This window comes from Martes martes (assembly GCF_963455335.1).
Source record: "Martes martes genome assembly, chromosome: 9".
Taxonomy (NCBI): Eukaryota; Metazoa; Chordata; class Mammalia; order Carnivora; family Mustelidae; genus Martes; species Martes martes.
In genome coordinates, this window is record NC_137896.1 from 118453773 (window position 1) to 118471396 (window position 17624).

At 50.1% G+C, this 17624-nt stretch overlaps 2 protein-coding genes across 6 annotated transcripts; one reads left to right on the forward strand and one right to left on the reverse strand.

Moving 5' to 3' along the window:
- Positions 1-241: 241 nt before the first annotated feature.
- Positions 242-12427, reverse strand: SLC5A6 (solute carrier family 5 member 6). 4 transcript variants are annotated; one of them, XM_080813401.1, is made up of 17 exons: positions 12220-12427; positions 11099-11165; positions 7215-7759; positions 6822-6887; positions 6435-6486; positions 5986-6053; positions 5569-5723; positions 5024-5164; positions 4712-4841; positions 4045-4133; positions 3514-3626; positions 3104-3171; positions 2600-2686; positions 2270-2451; positions 1970-2073; positions 1643-1758; positions 242-1226 (listed from the first exon to the last, which is right to left on the reverse strand). In XM_080813401.1, exons 3-17 carry the CDS (start codon positions 7605-7607, stop codon positions 1074-1076), a joined length of 1917 nt encoding a protein of 638 aa, XP_080669527.1. In that variant the 5' UTR covers positions 7608-7759; positions 11099-11165; positions 12220-12427; the 3' UTR covers positions 242-1073. The 4 variants fall into 4 exon arrangements, with proteins under 4 accessions (XP_080669527.1, XP_080669525.1, XP_080669526.1 ...); XM_080813399.1 differs by lacking the exon at positions 12220-12427 and adding an exon at positions 11708-11745 and having other exon boundaries at positions 1640-1758; XM_080813400.1 differs by lacking the exon at positions 12220-12427 and adding an exon at positions 11351-11571.
- ATRAID (all-trans retinoic acid induced differentiation factor) lies at positions 11718-17294 on the forward strand. 2 transcript variants are annotated; one of them, XM_080813403.1, is made up of 7 exons: positions 11718-12052; positions 12749-12803; positions 15295-15366; positions 15574-15645; positions 15746-15867; positions 16604-16701; positions 16949-17294. In XM_080813403.1, exons 2-7 carry the CDS (start codon positions 12751-12753, stop codon positions 17051-17053), a joined length of 522 nt encoding a protein of 173 aa, XP_080669529.1. In that variant the 5' UTR covers positions 11718-12052; positions 12749-12750; the 3' UTR covers positions 17054-17294. The 2 variants fall into 2 exon arrangements, with proteins under 2 accessions (XP_080669529.1, XP_080669528.1); XM_080813402.1 differs by having other exon boundaries at positions 11719-12052; positions 12749-12870.
- Positions 17295-17624: the final 330 nt, after the last annotated feature.

Consider the following 17624-nt stretch of genomic DNA (forward strand, 5'->3'; position numbering starts at 1 on the left):
GAGGTGGGACAGGAGATAGAATGAGCCACCGGGGATGAAAAGAGGCAGAGGGAGATGAGCACAGTGCTGCCCCCTGAAGACATGTCAGCCAGTCCCCAAACCTCCACCAGCCAGTGCTGGTTCCCCTCCCCCTCTCCTCAGCAGAGGGAGACCTGGGCAGGGGAGGAGGGAGCGCTTTACCCCTGCCGCGGATGGGACGGGGGTGGACCAGACAGTTGTGAACAGTACGGGAGCCCAGATGCTAGGTCCAATAACAGTTTTTATTCCCTTGGAACAAAGATCTGTGGGAAAGAAACTCCAAAAAGGAAACATGAACATGAACAACAAAGTGACACTAGGGTGCCGTGCCAGGTGGATGGCACACTCCACAGTGGACCTGGTCTTGCCCTGGTTTCTCGGATCAACATGTGCCCCGTCCCCAAGTGCCCATGACATAGGTGGAGGGTGGGGGCAGTGAGGAGGAAAGCTTCACTACTCTATGCAAGGGAGACGAATGTACCAGTCTCTTCTGAGGTGTTTCAGGGACACCAAACCCTCCCCCTCAAGAACGGAGGTAGACAGGTAAGAATGAGAGGGGCCTGGGCGTCACAGATAATTAGAAAGTAGTCACGGACCCTTCGTGGCTGACAGAAATCTATGTTTAAAATAGTACCACAAGAGAAGCAACAGCTGGCTAAGACAGCTTTGTGTTTCACGGTAAACATGGCCAACGCTGTCAAGTCAGGCCTCAGAGCAGTGATAACTAGCACTACTGTTTCTGTTCACTTCAAAGGAGCCTGATGGTGGTTAATCAGGAGCCATTTTCCATTTCCCAGAGGATCTGCTTTGATCCCCTTTTCTAGCAAAATCCTTTCCCCTGCAAGCCTGGTCCTCTAGAGAACAGACTGTCAAGGGACAGGTAAAAACCCTGTCCTACCCTTATACTTCTCATGACATAACAGTTTCTACTGCAGCCCAAACACCTAAAACAAGGTCCTTTGGTGGGCTAGATAATCTAGTCCTCGACTGTCCCTGTTGGGTATCATCTAACTGATTGCTATACTAGAAGATGGCCTCTGGGACCGAAGCCCAAATCACAGTGAGGTCTCCTGGAGGATGAAGGTGGGGCTGTTCCCTTGGTGGGCTGAGCCTTCCTCAGGCATGGCCATGGCTTCCTTGTCTCTGCCGTTCTTCAACATCCCATTACTCATCTTCTCTGGAAATGTAGCTGTGTCCACGGAGAGGTCCTGAAGAACACAGAGCAAAGAGAGTAGACAGGACGAGACAAAGGAGTGAAGGAACTCAGGCAGAAAAGCTGGAAGACACTGCTTTGATCCCTGCTGGAAGGGAGATCAGCAAAGGGCAGTTGGGTAGAAAAGGAGCAGCAAAGCACAAGGTTAAGATTAAGGTTAAGCACAAGGTGGTAGGCAGGGGGCATGGGAGCGAGAGGAAAGGCCAGCACACCGGGCACCTCTCTGGGCTGAGATACCAAGCCAGCACTCCTCTGAGGGTAGAAGCTGGGGCAGTTACTACGGGACGGTCCAGGTTCAGACAAATAATCTGAGTTGCTGGGGAGGAGAAAGGAAAGGGGCAGAAGGGAATTTGGAAGGTCTGGTATTAAGAGAAGGAAGGGAGGGTATGATCTGGACAACACAGCTGCTACCTGGCTGTAGCTGGTGCAGTGAAATCGCTTCTGACAGGACAGGGGCAGGAGGGCAAGGAGCTTTGGCAACACTGGGTAAATGGTCCGAGGATTCAGGGTCCGGCCCCGCATTCCCCCTGAAGGCAAAGGCACTTCTGAATCTCCTACTGTGTAACCGGTGCACACCCAGCAAGCCATCTGTTCTCAGGGCTCTGAGTCCCCAGCCCACCTCCCAGAGCTCAGCCAAGAAGCCCAAGGACCCCGGAGGGCAGGGTCAGTTCTCCCAGAGTCCAGATTCCCTGAGTGGCCTCCCTCGCTTCTCCGGGACCCCATTCCGCACGCCCTCACCAGTGAGCAGACTGACAATCAGGCCCACCACAATAACTGTGGTTGAGTTGTGAGCGCTGTACCATAAATATGACAAGGAGTAGAAATGCCGCAGCCCTGTAGGCCTGGGGAGAACCGGAATAAGGACAGTTAGCAATTCACTGACAGGGCATCCTCAGAGACACAGTCCTCGGATCTTGGGACCCAATATCTCCCTGAGGAATCTAGTGGCTCATCCCTTACCAAGACCCCTGGGAAACCCCTCGGAAACCCCTCAAAAATGAGTTATTTTCCCCAAGGAGAGAGTGAGCCCCAACTTACTTGGAGAGGGTGGTTGAGGGCATCATTGTGGTCATGGTGACAGTGGTCAGGTTACTAGGCAGGGAAAAGCTGGATATATTAGGGGGAGAAGGTGCCATGCCGGAGGCCATGTTGGACACTATGCTTCCAATGCCGATCCAGAAGGCCATGATGAGTCCAGCCAACAGGCCCACAATGGCACCCTGCCCAGAGATACAACACATTCTCCTGTCGTGATGCCAGCCCCAATAAATCTTCACACCAGTTCCCAGAACTCATGGGGAGAGACCTGCCAAGCCATTTCTTAGGTCCACCCCCGTACGTGACTGTGGAACCAGATGGATCACTCACAGGAGGGTTGGCACAAGGAAAGAACATCCCAAGACAGAAGAGTCCGAGCAGCGGCCCCCCAACCATGCCAAAGATGCTGAGTGCTGCCTGTGGAGGACAGGGTTGTGGTGGGGAGAACATTCAGGCTCAGAGACCCCCAGCCTCACCAGTGCAGAGCAGAGCACAGCCACCTGCCAATGCCTCAGCACCCCACTTGTCAAATCTGTCGGTATCTTCTACCTGGAAATATCATAATGCAGAATTCCAGGGGGCGAATCCTGGGAATGTTACAGGAATGTACTTTGGGTTGTCCTCTGAGGCTGTTCCCTAGGTGGCTCTGAGCCGACAACATCCTAGGAATGACTCTAGGGAAGGCTACTCACAGCTAAAGGTGGTCCACCAAAGGCGAAGTTTTGATACCCATTCCTATACCATTCCCTTCACATCAGCTGTCTCCCTCAAATTCCTGTTTCGATCAGCTCCTTTCTCCCCTAAAAACTGCTTTCTTCTCTGCATAATCCTTACCTGTAGCACAGGTCCCATCTGGGAAGAAACATACGCCATTCCCAGACAAAGTAGCCCATAGCCAAAGGCTGGGGAAAAAAGAAGGGAGGAAACAGGCCAAGATAAGTTAACACATTTAAAAGGGGGAAAAGCAGAGCAAAGCTCCTTCCTCAGCCAAACCATTACCTCTGTGTCCCTGGAAATGGCATATTCCCTCCTGCCCCAGCTCCAGGTCCCTCCCACCTGGTCTTCCCACCTATGTGACTGAGAGGCCTTCCGAGGAAATGCCCTGAGATGTCAACAAGGTTGTGTGCTTCGTTTGGCAAGCGCTGAGCCCAGGCTAAAGCTGGTGCAGTGAAGCAGACTGATACAGTGCTTAGGGTGTGTCTTAGAAAGAATACAACTGAAAAGATGATGAAGCATAATCGCACCAAGGATTCTGGAAAGCATGATGGCCTGGACTTCAGAGAACGGAGGGAACCAGGGTCGGATCAGATCTTCCATCGTAACAGTTGCCAATGAATTAAAAGCAGAAGATATGGTGCTGAAAGGAGGAAGACAAAGATGAGCCATCCTGAGTCTGGGGGCTGAAAGGCAAAACCAACAGGGGGCCTGCTCAGGGAAGAGCGCCCTAAAGGCAGGAGAGGACATGTGCAGCCAGAAGCCATCTTCACGGCTGGCAGCCGAGAAAGAGGCCCAGAAGGCAAGGACACTTGCCCTTTGCTGAATGGGATACAGGTTTTGATCAAGTGGAATCAATTCTTGGTGTTGTAAAAGACTCCTTCCCCAGCAAGGGGGCATCTCCTGGGAAAGGATATGCTCCCTTCTACACAGATGAGCTGTCCCTCGTCATCCACAGATGGATGCGCGTATTGAGAAACTCAGACCCCTCCTCCAGCCGTCACCTGGGGCCACGTGGGGATCAGCTGCACAAGCCTGAGGGAAACGGTCAAGGAGGGTACCTGAGGGAGCCACTGAAGAGGCAGGCGACAAAGAGGCCAGGCAGGCCTGGCAGGTCTTTCAGGAGGTCCATCACAAAGTAGAGAACGAACTGCAGGCAGAGCAGAAGTGCACAGCCCCGTTGAGAGAGGAGCCCTGCCCCGGGGTGTGGCGTGTGAGAAGCCCCCTGCACACGCCCCTACCAGTCTGTGGAGAGTGAGTGATTGCGAAGGGGGCTCAGCACTGAGGGTGACCCAGTTAATAGAGAGAAAACGGGCTCCAGAGAATAACGCAGTTCACGCCCCAACCCTGCCCCTGTCTAGCAGCGTGGCGAGGATTCTGACCACCTCCATGAGGCTTTTTTCTTTTCTGTCCAATGAGGCTGTTGTAACTAACGGAAGGCACCAGGTAGGGGACAGCTCCCAGCAGAGCGCATGGCAGGGTGCACAGTGGTGAGCGGATAATAAAGGCAGGTCCCTCCCCCCACCAGCAGGGTGAGCACCAGGATGCGGTGATGCCGGCCAGGGGCTGGGCCCCTCCTGTGCTAGCCTGTAGAATCCCACAGTGGAAAACGACTTACATCCATTTCCTACCCAAGGTGAGAGTCCTTTCTGCAGCCAACCAGACACTCCTGTTGGGGGCCAGGCTGGCCCTCATGGGCAGAGAAGGGTGCCAGGGAGGACTTCTCACCTGGTCAGGGGCTGCCTGAGCCTGCTGGGCGCTCATAGCATACTCCTGGTAGTAGACAAACATGACCAGGCCAATGAGGCAGCTCATGCAGAGGACCAACTGCTGGCAAGGGAAGACGGCATAGCAGGAGCTGCAGAGAGACCACCGCCAAGGCTCTTACTACACACCCTCAGGCACATCCCCGAGCTCCGGAAAGCAGACCCATATCCTGGCCCCGATGGGTGTGCGTGTGTGCTCTGGCATCCTGCCCCAACCCCAAAATGGGGCCCACTCTCCTCTGCTCCTCCCTGGTCTTCCTGTCCCTGTACTCACAGCACAGCAGCCTTCTCCGTGCGGGAACTGAGGTAGCGCTGCACCTGAGCCTGGTTCACCCCATACAAGGACAGCATCATGAAGACACCCCCAAAAGCCAATGTCCAGAAAGTGTGCCGTACAAAAGGATCTGGATCCAGCCTACAACAGACACCAACTGGACACTGCGGCATAGCCCCAGACGGACGCAGCCTTCCTCGCACTCCTACAACGGGGGGGCTGAGCAGAGACACTGCTGCAGGGCGAAGGAGCTACTGAAGGCAAGAACCGGGGGGACTCAAGAAACAGTGCAGCACGACGGAGGAAGGGATCCCCCCTTCAACCCACAGCCGCATGCCAGGTACTAAAACTATCTTGACCCTCCTTACCCACCAGATCCCCGTGATCACCCTCCATCTCTGCAGGGCCAGCTTCCCACCTGTCTCAGCGCACCCCTAAGGCTTCCACAGCTTGTCCTCTGTTTACTGCAGCCCTGAGTTCAGGCTCTAGGATGGGCTCAGCCCCCAGGCCCTACAGACCCCAGCCAGGGGAAGGGGTGTACTTACACGATCCCAGAGATGAGGCCATGCTGGGAAGCCACTTCCCACACATGCCCCAAGCCGCCCACCTTGGCAGACCCCACAATGATAACCACCAGCTGCCCTATGAACATGACCAGCGTCTGGAACACGTCTGTCCAGATGACTGCCTTCAGCCCACCCTGCAGAACAAAGAAAGCATGCCTGCCACAGATGTCTTTAAAACCACCCACAAGTGAAGACACCATGCCTCCCAGCAGCAAAGGACTATACTGCCCCCAGGGGCATAACTGTGGAGACTCTGTTGACATCCTTCCCATCCCATCTCCTACATCCTGTCTCACCCCACTCCAGAACTCCATCCCATCGCACCTACATTTTTACCTCATCCCTTTCTTTTTCCTCCCACCTCCCCTCCCTCTCCTAAGACTTTACTACACTTACCAAAGCAGTATAGACAGTACAAACAATGCCTAGGGTCAGCACCGACAGCCACAGATCAAAGCCAGTCACTGCAAACAGATAAAAACCACATTCCTGTCTCTGGAAGAGGGTTTCCCAGCAGAGAAACCAGAAAAACCCCAGTAAGACATGAAGTATTTGGCCATCAAGGATGAAATAAATCATTCACCACAATGGGAAAAAAAATGTGTGAATCCCACCAAAAGCTGTTGATTAACCAGCTGAGACGAGACAGAATAATGTGTGATTAGCTTCGGGTGAGTTGAACCAAGGTACTTCCACCTCCAGCAGAGACCAGCCAAAGGCCCATGCAGTGAAGTAACTCCTTGGCCAAGGTCAGATTCTTTTCTGCACAATCTCCTCTACCCGCCCCTCCCAGAGGTATTTTCCCAGTCTGCTATGGTTGAGAGCCAAGGGCTGTGACTCCTCACCTGCATTGAGGGCCAGTGATGGTGCATAGAGCACAACTCCCATGTAGATCACCTGTTGGATATGGAAAAGAGAATGTGAACGGAGGGGAAATGAGGGTGGGCAGAGAGAAAAGATGGACCTCAGCTCCAATATCCTAATGGCCTCCCTTCATCTAGGCTCACTTCCCTTTCCCTTCCTCCAAATCTTGGCTTGCTGCCACCATAATGACGGTGCTGCAACCGAATAGGAAGCAGGATGCCTCTGGTCGCTTCAGGGACACTGACCCCTAGTGGGACCTTCAATCTTGCCAGTTTGAAAGCAGGAGAAGCTCACAATGCTTCAGTCTAACTGAGTTTGGGTCCCTCTATCATATCTCAGGCTCAAATTCTACCCTCATTTCTACTTACCATCTGAAAGATGAAGGTCACGGTCCCACAAACCCGCACAGCTTTATTGAATCGGAGCTCCAGGTACTAGATAGGAATATACACATACACACATATTCACACAAAGAAAAAAAGAAAAAATAAAGGTATTCCTCCCCACTCTAACCCCACAATTCAACCTCCCTCAAGAAACCCAGGAACATGAAGGAATATTCAACTCCTATCTGCTCTGGGCCTCTCAGCACAGCACCTTCCTTCTCTTCCCACTTGACCTCACCCAGAAAGAACTTGGAAATACACAATGTGTCCCATCACTCTCATTACGCAGAGGAGGTCCAGGGACCCAGATCCTTCATACATGCTCTCTATCCCCGACCCTGATGGTCCTGTGGGTTCTTCTTCCTCCCTGCTCACCTCATAGGCACTGGTGAGATGTAGGCGGTAGAAGACAGGGATGAAGACGTGTGCTGGGATCAGCAGGCCCAGAAAATAGCAGCAGCCCAGGAACCAATACTGGGTCCCAAATCGGTAGATCTCGGACGGAACACCCAAGATGGCCACAGCTGATTGGAAGGTGGCCAGCAGAGACAGAGCCACGGGAAGACAGCTCATTTCTCGGTCTGCCATGAGCAGCTGGCCAACAGTATGCCGGCCCCAGCCTCGAAAGGCATGGTAGAGCCCGATAGCAAGGGAGAGAACCAGCAGCAGCACAAACACTACATAGTCCACGAGGGAGAAAGTAGATGTGACCGTGTCTGTGTCTGAGGTTGGGAGCAGGGGAGCCGACGTGCTCACCCCCACACTCATATCTTGATTGTGTCTGTGGCCTACAGCCACTTGCTGCTCCTGGGCTCTCTGGGCTGCCACTCAGCTGGGCAGTGGCACACAGGTGGCTACAGCCTGGCTTCCAGCCACGATCTCACAGTCCTTCTCCACCAAGTGACATTGTCCAAGGTGAGCTGCAAAGGAAATCAGCTCCTCGTCAGGCTTACCCTGCCTTCACGGGCACCCATCCTGAGACCTGTGTATTCCACACTCATCAAACCTGGACCAGCCAGCCTGCACAGCCCTTGTAGGTCTGGAGCTCCTAGTATGGATTTGATAGGGGAGAAAGGAAGCAGCAGAGTAAGACAGGCAGGAGACAACTGCTTGTCCAAGATCATTTTGGGCATACATAGCTATGAAATATAAGAACCTTCTTGGGGCGCTGGGGGTGGGGGCGGTGCAATCAGATCGTGAGATCGAACTCTGTGTCAGGGTCTGCACTCAGTGTGCACTCAAGAACACTCCTACACCACTCGGTGTGGGGTGTGGAGTCTGCTTGGGATACTCTCTCCCTCCGACCCTCACTCTCCTCACTAAAATAAATCAAATCTTAAAAAACAAAACAAAACAAAACAACAAGTCTTCTTAGGTCTCCACCCCAATCACAAAAGAAAAATCAACTCTGGCCCACATTTCTTTTCAAAGACTTCCCTGCCCCCACCTGTAGGCACAGACCCAGTCACTACAGTGCACTAAGCCAGCAGACCCCAGCCTGGCGCCACAGCCTTGCAGGGGAGAAGAAAGCGAGACTAATCACAGCTTGGCTTCCTCTCTTTCCCCTAGCCTCAGCCCCCACCTCCCATACTCCCAGTGTCACCTTAACAGGACCCCTTCTCAACACTGATCCCCAGTGAGATGACCCACATGGCAGCCCCAAACTCCATTCCACAGATCCCCAGGCCAACCATGTCATTCTCCCCAACACTACTAGAGAAGCCCTGCCGCCCACTTCTCAGGTCCTGTGCCTGTAACACTACAGTCAACAGCAGACCTGGGAACAGTGCTGGGATTCGAAAGTGAGAGGGCAATGTCCTGGAGCCAGGAGTTCCGAGTTACGATTACAGAGAAGCAAACCAGCCAGGGAAAAGTGCTCCTCTCCTCCTGCAGCAGGAACCTACCTAGAGAAGTAATCTCTGTTGGGAGGCAGCGCTGCCTGGAGAAGCTGTGTCTGGAGCTGGGCAGAAGCTGAGGGTCTGGCTCTATAAGTAGCTGAGGTGAAATGGGCAATTAGGGGCGGAGTGAAGCTCAGCAGCTCTTTGCTCTGGCCCCTTCAGGGAACCAATCAATGTGATCCAAATGGCCCTATCACCCTATGGCCCCCAAACTCCAGCTCAGTCCTAGAGGCTCCAGAGTAGGGAACAGGGAGCTCACATTCAACAGCATTCCTAGCTGGATTAGGCTTTTCACTCTAAGTCACACTTGGCACTGTGTGCTAGAGGGAATTAGAAAGTAGGAGCCCCGGGAAATGGGAAAGTTGCTTTTCTGACTCTTGCACCAAAAATACTAATCCTCAAAGAATACAGCATTATCCTCAGAACAAGGACAGGATTATACTACTTGAAAACTTAACTTAAAGGAACATTAAGAGATCACTATCATGACCCCCTCAGTTACCAACAAAAATACTGAGGTCCAGATGACTCAAGTGATCTTTCCAGAACCACAGAGCGGATTATTGTCAGTCTAGATTAGAGCTCAGGTCTCCTGATTCCCCATCCATCCACAATTCATTTATACCATGATGTCTTTAGAGGATATCCACGATATACTCACTGACATGGAGGAAAAAATACCAAGGCATGTCAGGTTTTCGGACAGCCTAAATGATCAGTTAACACTTTCTGAATACCCCCACTTTCTTTCTTTTTTTTAGTGAAGCAACTCAGCTCTTAACTTCTTGTAACCCAGAAGTGTGCCATGAACTTTACGAACTTTAATAATAATAATGAAAAATCACCCTTTGCTATCACTTTTAACACACCAACTCTCTGGTTTATGAACTTTAAGTGAACACTGTCTAGTTCTCAAAGAAATAGAGTCAGAAAACTTAAAGAACTTCCTTAAGGTTACAGGGCATGACACAAAACAAGGGAGAAAGAAAGAATGTTATCTGCAGTGAGGACAGGTGATTTACCAAGGGGCCCATCCTTACTATTGCTAGAACCAGGGCGGGAGCAGAATGTTAACTATAATCAGTCATTTACCGAACAAAGTTTAGATTCCAACTAGTCTAGACACACATTAATATAACCTGTGTCTTCTGTTCTTGCCCACTAGGAGAAAGATCGCCTGGCTGTCTTCTGGTTCACTCACACTGTGTTCTCGGGCAGGTGCCGCCTGGCTGTCAAGATAGGGTCTCACACGGACCAAACCTGAACTCTGAACCTCGGGGAGCCAACAAAGAGAGGAAATCAGAGGCGGCAACTTTTGGATCACATGCTCTATGAGTCACAAAATGTTAGTACCCAGAATAGTGTTCCCAACAGACCACTCTGGTTTAACCTAAAGATGCCCTGGGCTTCTGTACATTGCAACATCTTTAGTTCTCACTCCTCTTTGGCAAATTGTACTATGACAGAGGTAATGGAAAATACTGGAGAATATGCGAAGGAGTTTGCTGTGTGCCCGTAAGAATGTGCAGCTGTAAAGAGTTAGCGGTAACGCTACGGTGGCTAGAAGGCAAAAATGGTCTCAGTGTAGACTAGAACACAGGCATACAGAACTGGAGACTCTCCTGCTGGGGTAAATTGGTGGAGCTTCTAGATAGAATCCTATTTGCATGAGATGCAGAGAACCTTCCTGGATGGCTGAACAGAGAGCCAGACAAAACAGGAAAAACCTGACCCCGTAAGGAAGTGTTCCTCAGACAAGATTTTGATTCTAAGAACAGGATAGTTAACTGGCTTTCTAAAAACTCTACAGCTCTAAACCCCATGGACTTGCATCTCTCTCAGAGGGGGAGCCAAAAGAGCAGAGTGGTTTCACTGAAACTGTAACGCTCAGTAGTGAGCTGTGAGACTCCTTTCTAAAAGTACAAAACACACACAGAAACGGAAGAGGATCTTCTACATCACCATACGCCCCCCCCCCCTTTGCCCGCCTGCTCTGAATTACCTTGACTCCTACAAAAGGCAAAGGGGACCACTGCAGGACCCACTGTCCCGAGAAAGATTCCTTCAAAATCTGCCCTTGTGCCTAGAATTCCTCGAGGTCTGAAAGCTCAGGTACCCTCATTAAAATGTTAAGAACTACACCTATGCCCCAGAGGACGCGCCAGCCAGCGGAAGGTAAATCCTTTCAAGGAGAGTCTACATAACCTGCGGGTATGGGGAAGAGAAGCCGCGCCGGCTACGCACTCAAGATGAGTCAGCTTTGATGAGCTTTCGCCTGGCCCTAATCAAAGGCAACACGCAGTCCCCTGCGCGCGCGGGGCTCCCCAGGGCCAGACGGGGCAGCGCTTGCCTTTCCCTTACCTCCGCGGCTCAGCCAGGGCTAAGAAGGTCCAGTCGTTTTCCCTGAGATCAGCATCGCTACGCTTCTCTGGGAAGGAAAAAGAGATAAGGCGGCCGGCAAGCGCCTATCCCGCTCCTCCCTCCTGACCAAGGATCCGGCCGCCACGCGGTCTCCGGACAGAGTTGAAGGTGCCAGGGTGCCCGGAGCCTGCCCAGGCTCGTCTCCTCCCGCCGGGCTTTGCCCTTCACTCTTCGCTCTTCTATCACCCTTACCCTCTTTATTTGCTGGCTTCCCGCCTTCCCTCCACACGTGAGGTAGCTTAACCACTACACCACGCGGTCTCAACTCAGATCTTCCCGCGCCTGCACGCGGGGAACCAGCTCGCCCCGCCCCTCCCCGCCACCGCACCACTCTCGGGAGCCTCCCGGCACGGGTCCCCATACGCTGGCCCGCCCGGGCGCGGCCCATTTGCCGGGTCTCCACCTTTGGGTGCAGCGGGGCGGCCGAGCCGGGCCTGCCACATGCCGGCTGAGTGACAGCGGGGGCCCGCCCCCTGGCAGCCTCACGTGGCGCCGCCATGTTTACTGAGGGCGAACGGGGAAGGCCCCGGGCCACGGCGGTGACGCAACCTCGGCGTCCGGAAGCGAGGAGTGCGCAGCTGAAAGAACGGCGGCGGGGTGGCCTTCTCTAGCAGGGGAAAACGAGAGGAAATTGGGCAGTCCACCGTAACGGGGGTTAGAGCGCAGAGAAAAGCTCTGACCTCTTCAAGCAGCGGCAAGCCCCAACCTGTGCGGGGCGACTAGGCCACGCCCGGGGAGGGCGGAGCCACACGCGCAAGTCTCGCGAGGCGCTGAAAAGGACGGAGGGAGCGAAAAATGGCTCTTCGCGGGCAGGGTTGTCCTTCATTCCTGGTCCCTTGGGCAGCGACCCTGCTCCTCGCTCTGGGCGCGGAAAGGGCTCTGGCGCTACCCGAGGTACAGAAGCAAGTTAGACGTCGGGCTGAAGCAGAGCTGCTGGGCAACCTTGTTTCGCGCTCTCCCGCCCTCGGATCTCCCCTCTCTCCAGCCCGCCCGTGGCGCGGATTTGGTCCCCGAGGCTTCCCTAGCTGTAGCCCAGCCGGCCCCGGCTCCCGAGTACTCACGCTGCTCAGGTCTCCCGGTGCCTTCGCCCTGCTGATGTAGACCTTTAAAATTTGATCTCCTTGTTCCTTAATCTGAATAACTTTAAAATTTTCGGCTACGGTCGAGTTCTCTGGCTCTTCAAGCTCATCACGCGCAAATGCCGTATATTGTGCTCGGGCAGTACTGTACCTTGTGTAAAGCTTGATGAGTTCTTTGTGTACCTGCAGTGCTTTTATACCTGGCCAAACCGGGTCTGTTAGATTGAGAAGTCACTGGAGAGAGCGTAATAAATATGTTCGAACAGTGATCTTCGAAGATGTCCTTTCCTGGACAAGGCCTGGTGCAGAAAGTCTCTAGTGTGCTGATTTGGCTTCTGACTCTAGGCGAAGAAATGAGTCCCCGAGTCAAACTTGATACAAAGATAGGACACTTTACAAGCCCAATATTAAAGGAATTCTGAAGAGTGTGCTGGCAGTTAACTTTTGCTACCTATTTGTTCTTTTCTTGGCTTTTCTTTCTGGAATCCTAATACTTTTCTCTTTTCTGCAGATATGCATGCTGTGTCCAGGGAGCGTGCACGATTTGTCGGAAGTGACTCTTTATTGTAAGCAGACACCAGAGCTAATGCTGCACTCCCGCTGCTGCCTGAATCAGGAGGGCACCATCGTGGGGTGAGGGAGGAAAAGACAACTGTGGATACTGGAAGAGTTCCCAAGCCGGATTGCCTTTTTTTTTTTTTTTTTTTTTTTTTTTTTAAGTAGGCTTTATGCCCAATGTGGGGCTTGAACTTAGGACCCTGAGTTCAAGACATGGGCTGAGATCAGGAGTCCAACACTTAACCCACTGAGCCACCCAGGCACCCACATGCTCCTGCCCCAGATTCTTGAAGGCTTGCCTGATTGGCTTTTGGAATAAATACTGGTGCCTGTTTTGGGGGCATCTAAATCATTATTCTCATACATTTAAATGTGTTACAGCATTTTTAGCTAGGTAAACAACCCTGTGATCTTCCTGGTTGGAACTGCCTAGAAGTCATAATTTTTGCCCATTAAAAAAAAGACCCTTATGGCTTCATCTTTTTTTTTTTTTAAGATATTATTTATTTATTTGAGATGCAGAGTGAGCAAGAGAGTACGGAAGCAGGGACAGAGGGAGAGGGAGCCGCGGACTCCCCCACTGAGTAGGGAGCCGGATGCTGGGCTCTGTTTCAGGATGCCAGGGTCATGACCTGAGCCTAAGGCAAACGCTTAACCAACTGAGCCACCCAGGTGCCGCTATACGGCTTCGTCTTAGAAGAAGTTTTGTTCTTTTGTTTATTTTCAACTCTGGTTAGTGTGTGTTTCCGGGAAACGGCTCCCTTAGCCTCCAAAGTGCTTTGCTTATAGGGTATTCTTCCCTTCCTATGAATTCATGGTTGTCTCAAGGCAAATTCCTCTTCTGTAAATTCTGTCCCCTTAATGAAGGTTAGTCCCTGCATTTTCTCCCTTTACACAATGAGGATTCACTGTTACGGCTTCAGCTATAACCACCATACAAGTGTTCCCCAAACTAGATCTCTTTTAGTATCCTCGACCCCCTCTCCAACCTGCAGGTACACGTGAGTACTTTTTGCTTCCTATTAAACATTTCCTCTTGAGTGCACACTCACTTCAGAATCCTAAATGTCACCTGTCTTGCTCCCATTCTCCTCTCTCCCTGATTACCTCAATACTTCTCTATAGGAAACTATCTGAAAACCAATTTTTTTTTTCCCCATCATCTGGTTTTAAAATTGGAATGGTCTGTTGCCTTCAGGATAAAGTTCAAACCATAAACCACGACAAATTGGTCTCAATCCACTTTCAGTAATTTTTTCCTAATTATTTGTCCACTAAGTGCTTTCAAGAGGGTCTGGCTTGAGCCAAACTGGCCAACTTCCAAAAGCATTCTGCTTTTGTTTCTTTGTTCATTCGGGTCTTTCTCCTTACTTGAAATTTCCTTCCTCCAAATTAAAACATAGCCATCTTTTAATTCCAGCATCTTCTGTGAATGCTCTACTCAATGCTAGAATAATCTCTCTTTTTTTTTTTACTTCTTCTAATCCTTAGTGTCTATACAATTCAAAATTATTCATATACTGTCCTGTGATTTCTTAGATTATAATTTAATGTTTACATTGTTTTTATATTTGGCAATGGTCTTCCTCTACTACATTGTAAGGCACTTGAAAGCTAAGATACTGAGGGTTTTCTTTTTCTTCCAATTTTTGCAGTTAGTAGGCATTCAGTAGGGGTGCCTAGGCAGCTCAGTCCGTTAAACGGCTGCCTTTGGCTCAGGTCATGATCTTAGGGTTGTGGGATCAAGCCCTGCATTGGGTTCCCTGCTCAGTGGAGAGTCTGCTTCTCCCTCTCCCTCTGCCACTCTCCCTGCTTGTGCTCTCTTACTCTGTCAAATAAATAAATAAAATCTTAAAAAAAAAAAAAGTAGATACTCAGTAAATATTTGAAGAATAAAGGAACAGACAGCAATATATAGTGAAGAAAAAATAATGTGGCATGGTCCTTAATATCCAGTAATTTGTCTCTAGTCTGTGACAGAAAATGCACTTGGAAAAAATTTTCATTTATGTGACTTGAATTTTTTTCCCATTCGAAGGCCTTTTGTGGATCTTAGAATCATAACAATATAATGTGAGATTCACTAACCTAGACAAGGCACAAATTTCTTCCAATAGATGCACAGATGCATAGATACTACTGATTAGAACAGTACTATCTGATAGCACTTCGTGCTATGATGGAAATGTTCCATATCTGTACTCTCCAACGTAGTAGCTACTAATCACATGGTAAGTGGTTACTGAATACTTGAAATGTGGCTAGTGCAAATGAAAAACTGAATTTATTTTTTAATTTTTTAATTTTTTTACCTAATTAGCTACATGTAACAAGTGGTGACTGAACTGGACAGTGCAGAATTGAAACATCCACCACAGCATCTAGTGTGTGGCCCTGAACACAGCTGTGTTTAGTTAATATTAGCTGAAAAGAGGGTTATATTAGCTTACCGTAGGTGGAGAGAGACATATAATTACAGTGATTACTGTGTTTCCTCAGGCTGGATCTCCAGAACTGTTCTCTGAAGGACCCTGGTCCAAACTTTCCTCAGGCACATACTGCTGTCATCATGTAAGTGGTTAGTTATCCTCCCTGACGGCAACTATGGTGAAGGGTTGATGGGAAAGTCTTTGAGGATGGACTCCTAGAAAGATGTTTAAATATGAATGTCCAAACTTGGACAACTCAGAATGAGAACTGGATTATCAGCCCAGAAGATGTGGGAATGGAAGTACAGTGTTTTCCTAGAGCACAGCACTAACCGTGTGTGCTTTGCAGAGACCTGCAAGCAAACCCCCTCAAAGATGACTTGGCCAACACTTTCCGTGGCTTTACCCAGCTCCAGACTCTGTGAGTAAGGGTATAGGGTTGGGGAGAGGACCAAAGAGGGTCAGTGCTGTGAGCTCAGCAACTTTGGGCTGTGCATTATGACTGCCTGTGTTGTTTTCAGGATACTGCCCCAAGATGTCAGCTGTCCTGGAGGTATTAATGCCTGGAATACTGTCACCTTTTACACAAAAAACCAAACCTGCCAAGGGCAAAGGAACCTTTGCAACAGCACGGGGGACCAAGGTATGCTGTCTCATCTCCACCCTTTCAGGAACTGCCTCTCCTCCCTTGTAGTCTCCATTTTAGATCTGACAGTAAAGTTGCTTAAGTCCCTCTTGTTCAAGTTTCTGAACTTCTAATCCCTTGAAAGAAAAGGTCATAAGATGTATTGTTGTTATGTTCTTTTTTAAAGATTTATAAATTTCAGTAGCCAACATATAGTAGTACATCATTAGTTTCAGATGTAGTGTTCAATAATTTATCAGTTGTATATAACACCCAGTGCTTATCACATCACTGTGCCTTACTTAATGCCCTCACCCAGTTACCCCACCCCCACCCACTTCCCCTCCAGCAAACCCTCCGTTTGTTTCCTATAGTTAAGAATCTTTCTACACAACTAATGAATCGTTGAATACTACATCAAAAATTAATGATGTACTATATGTTGGCTAATATAAAAATTGAACATAATAAAAAAAATTCTTTCATGGTTTTTTTTTTCCCTCTGATGACTTCCCATTCAGTTTTCCCTCCCTTCCCCCATGATCCTCTACACTGTTTCTTATATTCCACCTATGAGTGAAACCATAGGATAATTGTCTTTCTCGCTTTGACTTTGTTGTGTTCTGATTGTCTGAAATCTTCTTTCTTCTGCTTTTGACCTGGAAATAATTGAGATAATCTAAGTTGAAGCAGATATTTGAGAAACCTACATAATGAGATTCAGTGATGTCTCCTGTTTTTCTCTGGTTCACAGAAATGTGTCCTGAGAATGGGTACTGTGTACCTGATGGTCCAGGTCTCTTGGAATGTGTCTGTGCTGATGGCTTCCATGGCTACAAGTGTATGCGCCAGGTGAGGAATTAGCCCTTCTAATTAGGGATAAGAGAAATGCATAAGGAAGAACCTCTCTGGAAGAAGAGCCCTAAGACCAGAGCTGATGCAAATTATCTAGAAAAGGAAACTATAAGAGAATTGCCCTGGGTAAGGGGATAGGTATACTAGGAAAGAACTAGGTGTTAGGATGTAGTGCTTGGTGTCATCATATATGAGGGGTTTTTTTGTTGTTGTTTTGTTTTTGTTTTTGTTTGGTCATTCACAGGGTTCCTTCTCACTGCTTATGTTCTTCGGTATCCTGGGATCTACCACATTATCCATCTCCATTCTGCTTTGGGGGACCCAACGCCGGAAAGCTAAGACTTCATGAACCCCATAGGTCTTCCTACTGACCTAAAGATCTTCTTGATCTATCTGAGCCCAGCCAGGGAGATTTTCTTCCTAGGCAGGATGATTGGCCAGCAGATCCTCCTCAAGACTGAAGCCATCTTTGGCAGGAAGATGGAAAGTTGGCATAGCCTTGGGGTGTTGTGGGCACTGCAGTCCAGGAGTGGACAGGGACCGGTGCCCCATTTGTGCTTGACTATAATAAACACCTTTTCTTGTCGTTCTTTATTTTTTATTTTTATAGAGAGGCGACCTGGCTTTGTGTATTCTTTGGTTAAAGTGGGAGAGAGCGCTTTTGGGTAGTCAGTTTTCTTTTCTAGTTTTCCCAGGACTTTGCAATGGGGCGGAGTTGGTGGGGAGGGAGGGTAGAGGAGACGCCCGACACGCTGTTGCTAGCTTGGCCCCGCCCCTTGCGTGCTGGGCCCCGCCCCTCACGCTGCCGGCAGCTCGCGCCGCCGCAGTCCGCCTCCGCCCAGCGCGCCTGGAGCTCCTGCGCCTTCCGCGGCCCGCGCTCCAGCCACCGGCGCGGTTAGCCACGTGGACCGACTCCTGGC